The following is a 17435-nucleotide window of genomic DNA, read 5'->3' as shown; positions in this document are numbered from 1 at the left end:
GATTTAGGCCTTTCAGTAAGTCCCTTTACTGACTGACTGCCTAAAATCACAGGATTATGGTATTTACTGCTGGTGAGCTGCAGAAACATACAGTACATTACTCTGAGATTACAACTTCATCAGGGACAAATGATGAGATTGACCACATAGAACACATTATGGAACGAGGAAAAATCCCTTATAAATGTTTTAGTGACTTCCATTTCATCTGGCTGAAGCGCCCTATTCTATAATCTACGCTGCATTGCTAAGTCATTTGTTCCCAAGTCCCTTTCCTGTTCATACTCTAAGTACAGAATTCTAGGAGTGTTCCTCACAGTTTGAAACTCAATTGAACACATTAGTGTCTCTCTGTATTGTACCAACGGTATTGTATTACCCATTTTTAACTTTGTTTTTACTGAAGAGTGTGCTGAAATGTACACTGCGATCGTATTCCAGTCTGGCACGGAACAGGGCAAGGGCTGCCTCAGCTCCCTCGTCTCCCCCTGCTCGTGGTCACTGTGTCCCTCCAGACAGCAGGACAGGGCCACTCTGCACACTCCTGCTCCTTCCAGGAATCTTACAGCCCACTGCCTGTGTTCTCCACTGCTTCCATTCCTGACACAAAGCCAGCTTGTACAAAAGCAAAACGTAATTCAGCGACCCTTCAAAATGTCTCCAGGAGTCTCTCAGCCACATGTTTCTTTACAGACCTACAGCATTTAAATCTAACGCACTCCGTGACTGGAGCCTATTCATTGGTGTAGTGACCTCTAGCCTTTGCTAAAGTGAAATCAAGAGCAGATACTTCAAAAGCTTCTTAAAAGACACACTGGGCAGGACATTTGAGCAACTCTTTACCCTTATGCAACAAAACACTCAACAGCCCATGTGGATAAAAATACTGGTCGATCCTCTGATCTCCCCTCAGAACACACACAGCACTCATCCCTGCCCCGTGCTCCCTGGGTAGACCACAGGTCTTAGGAATGCGTGCACTGTTCTCAAGAAAATCCAAGGTCATTTTCTCCTAGCAAAAGCAAATATTTATTTCGCTTTCTCTCCAGATACATGAAGACTCCCTAGAGACAAATGACTGTATTTCTACAGGAATAAAGCTTGCAGGATGTCAGCTGTGAATATCTGAATTCCATACTAATTAATATACTGATTAAAACTATTACTATGACGGACACTGCGCACCTTTAAATCAAGCTTTGTGAAAGTCTCCATTTCACTACAGCAGCTGCAACACCACCTTCAGCATTGTTATCCATTCCCTAAACTGTAATCTGGTGGGAGCAATTGCAGTTTCATAAAATGCCAAGTACCTGGATTATCCTATTTAGTTACATTACAATGTTTTCAATTTAGGATTCCACCACAGGCGTTAACTGGGTAGGGACCATGCTTCTAGCTGATTTTCACAATTCCGAATCTTCTGTTTCACCGTGGGAATATGTTAAGGACATATCCTAATGTGTTTTGATTATCATTACTTTTTAAAGTACAGTAGTGCTTTTTTCTCTTTGGGTTGTAGGTATCATAACCACTTATTTAACTTTACACAAACACAATAGGCATAAATATACATAATTTTAGTGTAATATGAACTAAAATCTATTTTGTAGCATTTTGTAGCATGACATTTCCATAACTGGTAAAAACCTGAACTATTGAATATCAGAAAAAGGAACTGTCAAGTGTCCTTAAAACGTCCTCTACTAAGAAATAGCTGAAAGACACGATCTGACATTCTCTTAGCTGAAACTGCAATGCAACTACTCCGATGTTCCACTAGATGGCACCAAAGGCCACATATGATTAATGTACCTCTAGTATTATCACAGCCTCTTGGTGGATCTTATCAAGTAGGCTGTGCGTTCCATTTCTGCTATACATATAAAATATTTGCAATATTAATATACTCATACAACATCAACATTTCCTCCTGCTGACACATTTTCTTAACTCACAGATACAGATTTGTAAATCTAAATGCAATCCAGTACTTACACTAAGCACCCTTTATGAAAATAACTGGTAACCAGAGAACTGTAGTCTCATAAAAAATACTTTTGCTGTAGAAATACACAGAATGTAAGCAAAATGTGGTTGAATGATTGTTTTATGACCCTTTGTTCATAAAATTGTTTTGGGTGTCTTTTAAGAGCCAAGAGACAAAACAAGTGAATCCTACTTTAGGTGTAATTTCAATACAAAAAAAATATATTCTTGTGGTTTTATGCTGAATCCTGAATACATATTTAAGTACAAAAGAGATTAAACAATGTGAAATAATAATAATGATGTTTTCACATCCAAAAACAATCACACATCAATTTTCAGTATAAAATTCCAAACCTTTTTTAAATTCACAATCTAGTGATGAAAGGGGGGGAAATACTATAAAGGCTGCATCTGCATGTAGCTCATGTCAGCTCTACAAAGATGGAGTTTTTTAAGCTTAGCCTATCCCGTGGACACACAGAGCCTGCAGTTAAGCATGTCTTTTATCTCCAGATAACTCATTTAAATGCAAAAGTGAAAGCAGGGAGCTATACCTGAAGCCTGAGATATTAAGGTCTCTCTTAATGGCTATTGAAAGCACATTCCATAGGTTGTTCTAGGTTTCTCAAGCATGCAGGTAACCCGTTGTGACAGATTGGAATGCTGCCCTTGCACTACAGAGCTACTGCACAATAAAACATCAAGATAAATTAGAGCACAAGCAGCGAGTGTGAATGGCTACTGATGACTAATTTACATTATGTCAGTCTGACTTTGTAGCGGGATAAAAACATCACTTAAATCCTAATCTGTATTCACAGTAGAGAGTTTCAGTTTATGCCTGCAATGTTCCTGTTTCTCCTACCAGTCCATTAACTCTCAAATAGTCAATATCTATTGATAGAGTAGTATTTTATACAACAGCTTTGTCTGGCCCAACCATTTGTCACCCAAAGTACTTTGAATGTTTGGTACACATTTCTGTTGTCTAATTAAGTGAATACGTAATATGTAACTGAATAACCTTGACACATAATTAAGGAAATGGTGCAGATTTATCCCAAAAAAGTAGAAACACGGACAGCTTTTTCTTATGTTGCAAAAGCACTGTGTGATTCACGAGATAGAAAGGTAGATAGCAAACTCATTTTTCTGCTCCGTTCAACAATTGTTCAACTTTCAGTACTAGATAACTGATAAAAAAAAACAAATGAAACAGAGCTACCGTAGAGCCGCCCAAAATGCTTGGCACAAATGAAAATTTGCTTTTCTTAGCAATTTTCAATAGCAGGTTTTGCCTCCATTCAGCCTGGTACAAATGGTTTCGCCCCAGCAGTGTTATTTCATTGTTCGCACGTAGTTCCTCTGTCACTTCAATTGTGTGCATGTTATCAGTCCTAGATTTTCCGAGACCAGCGAAAGAGACCAGGCCATCTGTTTCAGATGTTGCAATTGCTCCCCAGAATTTTTAAACAGCACTGAATCGATTATTTCCAACGGAGAATCTCAAAATCTAGATCGTGAGTCTTTGATTGAGTTTTTGAATTAAAATGAGTAAGAAATAAATTAAAATTGCTGAAGCTTCAGAGCAAGGCAGAAGGATAACTGTGATGCAAAATACTTCAATTAAATTCTATCATACACAAACTGACCCTCTGCCTTTAGTCAGGAAGATATTTATAAATAAGAAAAAAAAATACTTTTTCCAAGACTTCTTTCCAAATTGTGCATCGAGAGTTTCATTGTCTTTCCTCAGTCTACAGTACATCGACAAACAATGCACTGGTGCCAACACAACTGCAGGCTGCAGCAGTTATTTAAGCCAAAGCTCTAAACCTCGAAGTGTCAGAGTCAATGTCCGATAAGATAATTGTCTAGCTGCAGTAACATGTTACCCTCCAGAAAAACACCTTGGACAAACGAAGCCAAATGTAATCTGTATAGGCAGAACTCCTGTAGGACGTCTAAGGTTTTGAGCAGTAAACACAGCTACAAATCCCCTTGTACAAACTGCTTCCTAATATATTCATTTCTTTTTCTTTTTTGACTAATAGAAACAAGAGGAAAAAAAGGTTCCATCTGCATTCATGTCTGCAGGAAGGGAAAAGACAATCTTGATAGTAGTTTGGTTTGTCATTTCTTTGTTTGATTGCTTGATTGGTGGCATCCCTAGGGACTCCGCAGCTGAAGTACAATTTATTTCCCATCAATCTTCGAACATTTAAAAGATGAAGCGTTAGTAAAGGAAAGGAATGTATTAAAGTACTGGCATACACCAACTGAAGATGGGAAAATAACACTCTAGATTAGAGGATGCAAATGTCTTTTTTTAAATTAAATAAACATTTCCAAAGAATAAACAGACACATACAGTACAGTATGCACTAGATTTAATGTACAGTAGATGAATATCAAGACTACAGCCTGAAACACACTCCCAGCCCAAAACCTAGCCCCAGTGCTTGGGGAACATAACTGCTCAGCCCTAGACAGGTGGGTGGGAATCCCCTAGCCTCAGGACAAGGAGCTGGACCCCTGCAGAGAGAGCAGTGACCAAGGGGCACAGGTCACTGCCCAGCCAGAGAAGGGGAATGAAAGGACGAATGTGAAGGAGAAAAGGCTCGTGTGTGTGATTTCAACCATTTATAATTGGGAGATGATGTTAGGAGTGATTACGAGTGAGAGCACCAGAGTAGAACTGAGCTTGGATGCTGTCATCCTTCCTGAACTTTCACAGTAACCTCCATCTAATAACATGTTAATACGTTTTTCATTGTTATTAATGGGCAAGGGATCTTGTAGATTACCCACTTGCTGCTTTGCGAAAGCATGTGAGGAAAGATAATCTGCCAATCTGCGGCGGCTGGCAACACCACCGTCAACGTGTTTCCCCTCTCCGGCTGCAGACTCTTGTCACCTGGAGGCACGGAGCACCTGGAGCCAGTTTACCACCACGCCTGTTCCAGGTGCTCCACAGAACAAACACAATCTGGGGCATTAGAACCCACACAGGCCATGGGGTGAGCACCCCCTACTGGTCCTATTGACACCTCTTCCAGCAGCAGCCTCAGCTTTCCCAGGAGGTCTCCCCTCCAGGTATTGACCAGGCTCACACTGCTGAGCTTCACTGGGCTGACAGTCGCGAGTTGCAGGGTGATATGGCTGCTGGCAAATCGAAGGAAATTAAGGGCAGAGGCGTTACCCCCTGCCTGCCCTCACCCCAGCGGCATTACCCTCTCAAGCCAAGGAAAACATAATCATGCTTTAACAATTTTTATATTTTTATGACACATCTTTATGTCTTCTCAAACCTATTTTAAAGCAAAATCTCTTCTCCTGGTGTCTTATTGAGAGTGTTCCAACATTACACTTGCTCTTTTCAGCTAAAAGTACTGTATAACGGTGTAGATAACAATAAGGCTGAAGTGTGTCACCAGGCCTTTAACTACTTACATTAAACAGGATTCCTTACTAAATCATTAATAGGTGTGAAGCTCTTGGTTCAGTTGAAGGGGAGTTTTCTTCAGAGAGACTTTCTTTCAAAGTCAGTTTTAGCTGCATATGTCTCGAATACAAACAGCTATTCCAGGATGGATTTACTGTGTTGGCCAAGCTGTAGGGTGTTGCTTAAAGTGCTTAAGTGTTTTAAAGTTTACTGACTTTGATTAATCAGTTTTTATCAATTGGAATTATTAATGCTTGACTGTTAAAAAACATTTTGGATTTTTAGGATCTAGCATCAATAGATAAAACTTACACAACCTATCCACTTGAGCTCCTCATGAAGTGTGAAGCTCCATGCTGTATCACAAGCAGTCAGAAACCAGATCCCACACAGTTTCCTGTTACAGTGGCAAAACTGCCTCTGTCAGGAAGCTCAGCAGCGAATGATAATTGGGATGATGTACAGTAGGGGAAACTGCTATCAACTGCTATCACTGTCATTTACAGTTATACCCTGAATTTTATGAATCTTGTCATTTTTTAATGATAAATTTATCTTCCAAATCTGATTTCAGTTTTTAGTGAAAAATGGCAGGAGCAGCTCTGCTCATTACATAAAGTCTGTATCCAGCTGTTTGCAATACCAAGTGATGTTGGGAAATCTCGGTCAGCAGGGGAATACAGCTTGCGTAACTGGGATTCTCCGCTGGGAGGTGTGCCTTTTTAAAAAAAATTGTAGGAATTTAATTTGTGAAGTCTCACGTTGAAAAATGTTATGCTCTAGACCTTACATTAATTATTCAGGGATCTTAAAAAAATAATAGGGAACTACTATTCTTCACTGGCAATGTCAGCCAGCAGTCAGACATAATTCAAAAAGTTATATGCTTGAATAATTAAGCATAGAGACTTAAATATCTGATTAACATTGCTAACATTGGATTATCAATAATAATAATAATAGCAGTAGTAGTAAAATGTGAAACTTTTTGGAACGAACACAAGAAACCCTGCGCAGACTCTTGTAGGCAGTGAGGTTCCAGCCCCACAGCAGCTGTGCTAGAGCCCTGCTCACTCACTGATTGATGATAAACGAGGAACATGGAGAGCTGTCAGCAGGAAAAGGTAACGTTTGCGTTGATTGGCATCCCACCCGCTACTTCTATTTTTAGAAAACTATGTCTACTTCACAGACTGAATTATTAACAGCTACCTAATGCGACTGCACAGTAAGTCATCTACTGCACACTAACCAAATCCTGACGAAAGACCAGCTTTGTTTCCAAAACACTGCCAGCTAGATGGAGTAAAGGTGATGAAGCTTGTTAGTTCTAGACCCAGAGCATAAAACTATAGAGTAGAACAAGCTTTAGCACAGGGGGAAACTCGCTGGCATAAAACCATGTACAGATTTACAAGCCAGCAAACATATTCATAAACTATATCAATTAAAGCCTCTTTCTGCAAAATATAATAAAGGAGACTGAAACAAAATGGAGCTGCATAACAATGTACAATATCCTTGTTCATATTGTTATTATCCTTTAATTATGTTGGGATTTCTGTAAAACAGTGATGCTTATTATCTCGGGGTAGAACAAGAGAAGCATTTAGAAACAATCAGAAAAATAACCACCTGAGGAACAGCGAACACCACAGGCGTAATTACACAAATTGTAGTTTTAAACTACAACAATTACAACATAGACTTGAAAAGACAAGTTCAATTCGACTTTGTGAAAGACAATAAGTAAGAAGTGCAAAAAGAAACCAAAACTAATTTATTAAATGAAAAAGAAAACTAATTTATTAGTTTGTACTGTATATTATTAACTAAGCCTTGACTCTACTAAGTACTCACTAGAGTACAAACAAAACCGAATGGGGCTCCTGAGACATTTTACAAAGGGTGAGAGTCTTGCATAGGATCTGAAGCTGCTGGCAATGACAGTGATAAAATCCACTCGGGCCTTTTCATTATTTTGTGATTTTTTTATTACATGATTTAAACTGAAGCTCCACTGGGAAATGGTCTTAAAAAATGCAAGGTTTCCTCCTCAAAAGAGGTACAGTATGCACAGCATTAAAAATACTGTGCATGGAGACAATCACCTGGGGCTCTGCTTTTTCATTGTAAATGCTGTTGTGATTCACTTAAATCTGCAGTATGGATATATCTGGACTTCAAATACGAGTGAACCGATTGTTGTTGGAAAAGAAGAATAAATAAATTATAAATGGACACCGCATATCTCCAGTTTCCTTGTCTGCACTCTTCTTAGCTGATGTGGGGCAATCTCAGTTAACACAAGGGCCCTGCCAGACAAGAATAATTCTCAAAGGTATATTTGCCATTAGCAAAACACTGTATTAATTTACACTGCTTTTTTATGGGTTGTAGGGAGAGCTGAGTATGATGGCAGCACTTCTCAGCAGTTGTGGAACATTATGGTTCCTGCACTGCCTGAGGCCAGGATAGGTGACCTTCACAGTGCCAGAATCAATAGCGATTAACTCAAGTGCTGTAGCTAGCAGTCTGAAACCCGCTCAGCAGCAAACGCACATAAATCTCCTTGCTACACTACACAGGGCTAAGGAAAAAGACAGCATTAGCTGCCTATTCAGATTTTCAGTAGAGTGCATAAAAAAGACTCAACATTAGCTAATAACAAGGCTCTCAAAGGTCTTGTTATTTAATCTGTCTGTAAACACAGTCTGCAGTGGTCATCCAAGTATCGGGTTTCACTGCCGGCCACAGCAAACTCTTATCTCACCGGGAAACTGATGAGCCCGTCGGACAGCTCGGGCCCCTGGGGCCCTGTGCGCAGGGGCCCACTGCCCAATGTAGTTGTGTAATCTCTTTCAATTGCAATTAGAATACATTATATAAATTAAATAGAATTGAATTAGTGCACAGGCCTGTCAGTGTAAAACACCACATAAGGTTCGCATTAATAGTGGGGATTCCATGACGTTAAGTGACTAAATTGTAAAGGCCGTTATACTATTATACTGCTATTATAATATTAAATATTAATTAACATCATTATTTATTGTTAATATAAATGTATTTCTTCATACAATCCCCTTTTCTTAGTTTTCTTCACAGTTTTCTTATTGAAACTGCACACGTGCTATGCAACATGGCCTACTTGAAAACTCTTCTTTTTTAACTGAAAACCACAATTTACAAATTAAGTGCTAATGCACAAAAGAGTATTTTTTGTACAATAACGAGATCAATTAGCTCCTTGCAACTAAACTAAGTTAGGTGGGCTGATGGATTTCTTCACATTCACAAGTCTAACATTTTCACATATTCCCATATTCCCATATTCTGCCCATATTTTTATTTGTAGGTCATATAAAAACCAGCAAGTCTTGAATCACACCATACAGAGGTGTAAGAATTGTTGTGACATGAATGATAACATCCATAGGCACAAAGCAAAATGTGTCCCTATTTTTGAACTCATTAACACAATATCACAATTCCTTAAAACCCTGGAGAATCATCAGCAAGCCTAACACAGAAAGCAATATATTTACAGTGTTACCCACAGCCCAACTTTTCAAAATGCCCCCTTTTAATATTATAGTACAGGCAATTTAACAATATATGCAAAAAGATATAGATATAACAAATAAAACCGAATAATGTAAAGGAGATTTAGAAACATTCTTACAAAAATGGTTGCTTACAGCATATAAACCCTGAGTGTCAGAGTACTACATTTCCAAATATGCACAGAAAGCAATATCCTTGAAACCTGACATCTGCTTGGTTATCAGGTAACATTTAGATGGAAGATTAGATTATTTTAAGGTACATAGTGTGCCAGAGATTTTAATCCATTATCTCATATTTGCGAGAAGTGTTTTGTTCCTACAAGAGTACTTGCTAAAATTAACCAAGAGCAGGTATCTGCGGTTTCAGGTGACTTCTTTTTGACATATCTTATTCAGAATCAAGGAAAGGACTAATGTTCAATCAATGGACAGAGGGGTTATATGCATGTGCATCTGCTTTGCAGATTATTAAACAAGATAATTGCCGAATAATGGATTCAAATAACGTTCTGCAGTGATTCCATAAGGGCATTTGAAACTGAAAGAGAGGGCTTGGAGGACACTGCTGCTGAGATATTTTTATATTTGAGCAGCTGATCCATGCATTTAGATCAATAGATTAGATAAGTGGAACAGTATGAAATGATTAAAAACATCATTCTAATTTTCACAAGCTGAGGAACTCTCGCTGTTCTTTGATGAATACACAAAAGAAAATGGAACATTTCAAGAAGCTACTGCAGGCTGACAACTGTTAAATTAATACCAAACTTGTCACCCTGAGGTATCCTGAAACAATAACACTTATTTAAAGAAAACAAACATTATATCAGTATTTGATTAGTATCCATCAAAGGATTAGATCTTTAAATATTAACTCATAGTCTACAGTTTCTCTCTAAGGCAAAGCTCTAACTGACCTCAGAATATCAGCAAACAGCAGAAAGGGAGAGAGAAATTTGGCAAGCTATTGTTTTTTCTGCCTACACAGGAACTAAGCCAAGACCCTGGTTCCTCGACACTGATACTGAAAAATGCTTCAGTGGCAGACATTGTGACAGGTGTTAACAGCATATAGAACCTTACATCTGTGCACTGCCCCTCACATATAAATGATCACTTGTCACGTTCTTCATGGGGTGAGAAATTGCATATACAGTACTCTAGGATAGCAAACAATATGATGCATTAAGTAATAAGAATAACAGCAATCATAACTATCCTCATATTAAGAGGCCAAGTAACAATACTGCTAAAAACCTAAAGTGATTAATTCAGGTTCTTGTGATCAGTTCTGGGAAATTTTCAGAAGTCTAAGAGATCCATACCTTGCGAACTGTGTTGTAAGTTCTTATGGGGTATGCACAGGCTCACCGTTACTCTAAAGGACATACATTCATCCAGCAATAAGCTTGCCTCTGACTTGACCTCTGACTTCTCTGCAAATAACTCCAGAGCCTGGTCTATGATTCCTATTTTCAAGGATTCGAGAGTCTCTCACAATTTTCCAAAATCCTCATCTTTGAAAACAATCTAAGAACAGATCTGAATCTTAATGCATACTGTTACCTCATATCCAAGACACAGACTGGTCCAGAATTCAGGACAGGTGTAGTGACCGCATGCCTTGGCTGTGATATTGTATTTGTCAAAAACATGCAGGTTTATTATGGAACACACACAGGAACCCAGCCATGACCTACAGAAAAACCTCCCGTATCCTCAGAAATCTCTGAACACTACTGTAGGAGGAAACCACTGTGCAATTGTCCTGCATTCCTTTGACATTCTCCAGCAGAACTCCACATAAAATTGAACCCTCACCCCACCTAGAGAATTGTCTTTGTGCATGGAAAATATTGTAATATGAAGTAGAGATGAAACAATTGCAAATGCAAAACTGAAGTGAGTTAACACAAATAATGCACTTTTAATTATCGTATATTTGGTCTCAAGTTCTCCATAGCTGAATGTTTGCATTGTACACAACTACTGTAGGCTGTAACTATTGGCTAGGCACTATGTGGAAGTCTGGTCATATGAGATAGAAAGGGGTCGATTTAACTGAATACAAAAACAGTATTGTTTTTATTTTCTACAATCATATCTTAATAGTGCATGAGGACGATCTGTTCCAGTTTAAAATTATTCCGTCTCTTTCAGCTCTTCTTTCAAAAGAAGATGAGCATCAGAAACAGTTTTCCACACATAACCTACGGTATCTGTTGGATTAAAAACTCAGAGTGCACATGCGAGAAGGAGATTATTTTTAGTCTGCGCCTTTAAAATGTAAGGCTCTTGCCAAGACTCAGAAAAGCCACTGTTTCCCTGCTCCAATCAGAGAGAACTGCCTTGACAGAAGCTGCCTTTCCCAGATGGTGGCACCTCCAATGTCACCCCAGCCTTCATCGTAAATGAAGGTTCTGCAGAGCTAATGCTTGGCTCAGGCAGAGCCGAATCCTAGAGCAGCAAGCAGCCAGCCAAGCTAAGGGGACTAAATAACAACAGACTTTAAGGATCTGTACAAACTGCAATGGCACACACAGAAAACAGTCAGACCTAAAAGACTGGTGTTGTCTTCTATTTCTAGTCTTTTCCTTCTGGACCCTGATGCACTGTGAACACCAATTAAAGTTTTGGATTTTTCTTATCAAGAAAGGATTATTGGATTTTTTTAAAAGCATTTGAGCGTCCTGAAATAGCTTTGATACAGATCTACAATGTTAATAAAAAGTAAACCTCTAAATACACAGTTCTTCCTAACCCTACTAAAACGTGATCAGTATGTACAGTACAACAAGCCCAATGACATGACTGCTGCCCAGTTCTGGTCTGTTCTTAGAGCAAGTAAAACAACAGAAAGCCTCACGTCCTATGCACATGCTGCTGAGTGTTTCAAAAATAGATTTTTACCATGATTAAAGCAAGGTTAACATAATCAGACAACCAGCTTTTCTGCTGGGAGCTGTTCTTGGCGTAAGTCATTTATCTAAATGTACACACTGCTTTTTGTCTCAAACCAGTCACCTCCTCCTGGTTTGCTCCTGCCCTTCATTAAGGTATTACTCTGAACATGCCGAAGGACAGCGCAGGAACAAACTCCACGTCAGAAGAAATTCCATTTAAACAGAGATAATAAAAGACATTGGATTTTGCATTAAGTGGAATCAAGCTGCCCATGATCAATGGCCAACACTCCCTTTCCTGTGCAGCAACATGGAATAAAATAAAAATGGATAACAGTAACAGCTATGGGACTGTGCTTTCGTTGTACCTGGGTAATTTTCACAGTTTAATGTCCTACAGTATTTCTGTCATGCAGCATACTTCAAGGAACCATTAGATTCACAAATTCCATATGGTGAAAATGAAACTATTTTATATTCTAAACTCCAAAGCATTTTCAAGGAAAATCTGATTTATGAAAGCCACAACCAAAAACACAAATACTACTTTGAGTGTATCATAAAACATGATGCAACTGAGGGGGGTTTGCTCAACCACACAAGCTCCTTTCACTTACAGATTCTGCTTTGATTTGTTGTACACTTGAAGAAAAAAAAATACCGTAGGTAAAATAACAAAAAAATATTTTTGGAAAAATGGTAAAAGAACTTTTTGAACGAAGATCATAACTCACTGCATTTCTTTATTGTAATTCCCATTAATCTGAAATCAACCCATATTTATGGTGCTATACAGGTTTAAGACAGCAGATTAACACAGGTCTGTCTTGAACTGATGATAATCATTTCTCCAAAAGCAAAGCAAAAAGAAATATCTGTTGATTTATTTAATTGAGAGCTAAAAATCAATAATGAAACAAGGGGTAAAATTACCTGAAGTGAGCCGCAGAAAAATAATCGTCTTTTACTGAACAACAAAAAAGCTAAAAGATAGCAGTTTATTATTTCGTATTGCAAAATGTTAAGAAATTATTTACTCACCTCTTTCACATGTTCTGGACCAGAACCCAGTGCCAGTGCAATCACAAATGAATCTATTCCAGCCTTCTTTGCACAAAGCATTGTTTCTGCAGGGATAACTTTCACACTGTTTACCATTGACCTTGGTGCAGGAAGGCTTTATTCCGGCTCCATTCTGTGCCTCAGCTATCTGCCTAATATCTTTGCTTCGGCCATCGATAAACAGGTCCCGAATGCATCCCACATAGCCATAGTTAAGCATGGCAGTCCACAGCTCCGTGGGCAGTATGAGACCTGCCCGGTTCTCAGGTAAGCCACCCAGATACATGTCCCCTTCTAAATCGAGAATTTCACTCTCTCCACTTGCTGTAAATGGTGTGCGGCGACTGTTTACGGAAATGGTACCTGAAAAGAAAATCAAAATGCGTAATGTAATACAAAATTGTATGTTGAGACAACCACAACTGATTTTGAAAACTCAAGAGCTTCTTGGGTACATCTACAGTATCACAGTATACCTAGTACATAAACACCCTTCTTCCCATGTACTGTGATTGCCTGGCCTTAGTTTAAGATACAAGCATCTTAAAACAGTTACAGAAATGAGTTTTGTCGTGTTTTTTTTCAGCTCACAGTGAATTTCCTCTGTCTCAAGGAAATAGAGGTCTGAACAGGGAATATGGACAAACCAGCTGCAGGCTTCTTTCTAATTCGGTGCCTTTTGATGATTATTAGAAGTAGCAGAAAAATATACTTTATTAAGCTTCCCAACATATAATTTGAAAGATTAATAAGGAAAGGAGCAGGCAGTTTTTGACTTACTAGGAGATATATCATGAATCCTGAGGCAAACACGCAGCTGCTGTATTACAGTATATGAACTGCTGTACCAGTGCATTACTCCTGTTTATTTTCTTAGTTGCTCTATTCTAAGCCACTGGAACTCCCTGACTTAGGCACCGAGGAGGATATAAAGTTTAAATAGCACCCTGTACTTAGGGACTCCAGATCAATATGAATAATCTGTCTTGAAGTGACAGATCTGCTCCATATCACCTGCTCACCATTGGCTAATGGGCTGCATTCTTAATATCCCTTTAGATTTCAAAGGGGTCACACTCTATAAAACGACATGGAGCCTTAATGATCGATTGAAAGGTGGCAAAGCGAGACTCAAAGGCAACAGAGACAGAGAGAAAATACGTATTCTAGGAGCTCTGCCCTAAAACCTGTCTGACTCATTTTGCTTTTAGAGTGCTTCAGTAAAACACAACTGTCAGCTGTGTCAAACTGAGAATTACTCAAGCCATTAAACCAAAGCATCAAAATGGATTTAAAATTTGTAGAATGCCAGGTATCCCCCATTTAAAGTAATTATCAGAGTTTTACAGCTCTCAGTGGGCATTGGTGCATCTCACACCAAAGTGCATAATTATCTAATAGTCCTTTGCTGAACATGGTTGTTTATCTCAAGTTAGCATGAAAGTAATAAAGTAATAAATTGTCTTAATTTGACTTAGGGCAAATTACCTGCTCTTAGTAAACATATTATCAACTAAGCTTGTAGCTATAAATTTTACAACAGTACTGCTTTGTAGTTTTAAAATAATGAACATTACTTGTGTAAAGCAAACCTTAACATTTTAAAATTAAGCATGTTATTTAAAATAATGTATCTGTTTGTAAAAAATAATTTTCAATTGTTTTAATAAAATAAAAAAGCAGCCCTTTTGTTTCCAAACTGTGTTGTCTTTGTAAACATGTTATTTCTGAAGTAAAACTGTCCTTTTCCCCAAAATACATCTGTGTAAAATAACTGAAGCGATGCCCCTCTGTTTCCTGTCATGTGCTAACCTAATCATTCATGATTAGCTGCTTGCTGGTGAAATGTTCCAGCTCTGTTACTTTATAAAACTTCATTATGAAGGATTAAACTGAGTGAAATATGGTATGTTCTTGGATACTCTTCTCTTTTCAAATGTTTATTGATATTTATATGTTGTAAGTACAGTAATTAAGTACAGATTGTTATTTTGCCATGAAAGCTACCATCAGTATGTAAAACGATAGTTCTGTTCTAAGAAAAAAAAAGGATTTTTCACTGTAAATAATCTATAACACTACTTATTGTAAACTGATGCTTAAGAATGCCGATTTCTGTAACCTATAAAATGCTTTGCGCCGAGAAGCCCAATCCATACCTGATCTTCCATCCCGCTGAATATCCACATGATACCACTCTCCGTCGTTGACCTTTTTCTGGGTGGCTTTGACCTTGATCGTGCCAGACCCCATGTCCAGCAGCAAATACAGACTGCCATCGAGCAGCTCCACAGCGAAGAAGTCAACCTTGGTGTTCTTCTGGCTCCTGGAATCCTTCCTGTCCTGCGGTTTCCCGTGAGTGAACAGAATAAGTCCGTTCGGCTCCGAGGTGCGGAAGTCAAAGGAGATGGAGCCCATCCTTTTGGTGTTCCACTTGGGAAGGCTGATGTAAGCTTCGGGGGTCTCGAAAGAGATGGGATCCAGGGTGGCTACATTTTCACACTTGAACACCACGTCTCCTTGGATCTTCATTTTAGGGTCTATAATCCTAGCAAGGCGTGACAGCTCCAATCGGATGTCATTGTTCTTATACACAACCTGACAAAATGACAAAAAACAAATCCCAAGTGAAAACCCATGGATGAGGTTGTCCATGACTATAATGAGTCAATGAAGTCCTCAAAAAAGCACTGTTCAGAAACTATATAAGTGAGGGTTGTGAATGCTCTAGTGGCTGTGAATCCTGGCTTACACAAATTGAGTCCTTTGACAATGTCTTTCACAACATCATCTGTAAAGATTCCACTGCCATTACCGACACCTTTCTATGTTGGTTTCTGTCTTATTTTTGCAATCACTGTATGTCATTGCACTTACGTCACAATAACTGTTTATACCCATGTGTCTCAAAGATCTGTACTAGACAAACTCTTTTTGCCATTTCTTACTCTCTAGACAAATACAGTACTTTTGAAATGTGGTATTGCATATAATACTATTGGTATGGTATTGGCTCATACAGATGAGCCTTACATTTGCCCCTTTCTCCTAACAGCAGTGTTTTTGCTTACTCCATGTTATAAGGATATAAAAAAATGTGTGTGGCAAAAGTTTCTTATGCTGAAAAGAGAAGAGAGAAAACACAACGTTTCAGCTGTGGAGTCTTCTTCAGGACACTGCAGGTGCTCTCACAAAGTCTAAATCAGATTCACTGTAGAGTGCCGTTCAAGATCTTAAAACCTTCCTCCACTGTATTAGTGAGGCCATGTGCACCTGAGGGCACCTCAATCATCCTCAATTTGAGTCTCATATATAGTAGATACAGGTCAGCTCCCTGACACAAACCAGGCTGTAAACTATGAGCGAGCGTCTTCCATCTCTGCACCTCAGTTATGAACTTCTTTGCACATGCGTACTAGAAACCCCAAGTCCATAAATATGGACCTAGATAAAATATTTATTTGAATGCACCAGCTTTAAATTCTGCTCTTTTCAATTGTTTTTTTTAAATATTTTTTTGTATGTGCTTGTTTAACGTTATCTTTAGAGTATAAAGTGTCTTTAGACGAAAGGCATGAAATGGAGCTTCGTGAAGAAAATATGATTGATTGAAACTAACTCTCGGAAAGCTCTTTAACGGTAAGCGATCAGGAGATGAGGCCCTCTGCTCAGAACTAAATGTCAGCACAAGGACAGTTAATTCTACCTTAATGTAAACTGTATCAATGTCTTCTATCAAAGCAGGGACAGGAAACCATGTAGAGACTGGTAAATGTTTTTTCACTAAACTGACACATGAATCCCAGTCTGTTTCCACAGATAGCTATGGTAATGGCCTGACAAAACATCACAGCATCTTTCTTTGTACATTACAGCAGCAGGAGACATTGCTTGTTTCAATTCTTCTAAAGAAAAATGGACAGTACATAACGGCAAGGAGCGGCGGTAGCTCAGATGGCAAAGGGTGTCTAGCTTCTGACTGGAAGGCCCCGGGTTCAATCCCAGGTAGGGGCAAGCGATGTACGGTAGGTTTCTCTCGTTCCTTCCAGACGGCTCCCAGGTCCACCCAGCCTGCTTTCCAAGTGAGTACTGGGAGTGAATCCTTCCGGGGGTATGCTGACCACATCACCTCCACCTCCAGTGTCGGATGGTCAAGGAAAATGACGGCCCTTGTCCCCCATTCCCCAGGGGCCTTTATGGCCTGAAAAGGGACCTGCCTACAGTACCTACTGTACATAACGGCAACACCCCAATGCTACTTGAAGTGCTAGGACAGATTCAAAAAGACTCTCCTCCCAAACTTCAGTTGAGCAGCATAATACAAGGGGAATCAGGGCTCTTGATTAATGTACTGTTAAATAACCTACTTTAAAACAGAGACCCTTGAAGTTTTTGTAAAATTGTGTTTGACAGTAAAGGCAAGACTGAGTTTTAGTGTTCTGATTACCACATATGGTAATA

General features: G+C 38.9%; 1 protein-coding gene across 41 annotated transcripts in view; it reads right to left on the bottom strand.

Annotated features, from left to right (window-relative positions):
* Positions 1–17435, bottom strand: part of LOC148653013 (neurexin-3a) — a 386386-nt gene that overhangs the window by 263393 nt on the left and 105558 nt on the right. For all 41 annotated transcript variants that reach the window (XM_088647457.1, XM_088647475.1, XM_088647430.1 and 38 more), the window contains 2 exons: positions 15134–15572; positions 12954–13337 (listed from right to left, as the gene is read on the bottom strand). In XM_088647457.1, coding sequence (XP_088503583.1) covers positions 12954–13337; positions 15134–15572 — 823 coding nt within the window. The remainder of the gene's footprint in view (positions 1–12953; positions 13338–15133; positions 15573–17435) is intronic.

The sequence above is a fragment of the Lepisosteus platostomus genome, chromosome 10 (genome assembly GCF_059453375.1).
Source record: "Lepisosteus platostomus isolate fLepPlt1 chromosome 10, fLepPlt1.hap1, whole genome shotgun sequence".
In the NCBI taxonomy this organism is placed as follows: domain Eukaryota; kingdom Metazoa; phylum Chordata; class Actinopteri; order Semionotiformes; family Lepisosteidae; genus Lepisosteus; species Lepisosteus platostomus.
This window is presented reverse-complemented; position numbering and strand designations above follow the sequence as displayed.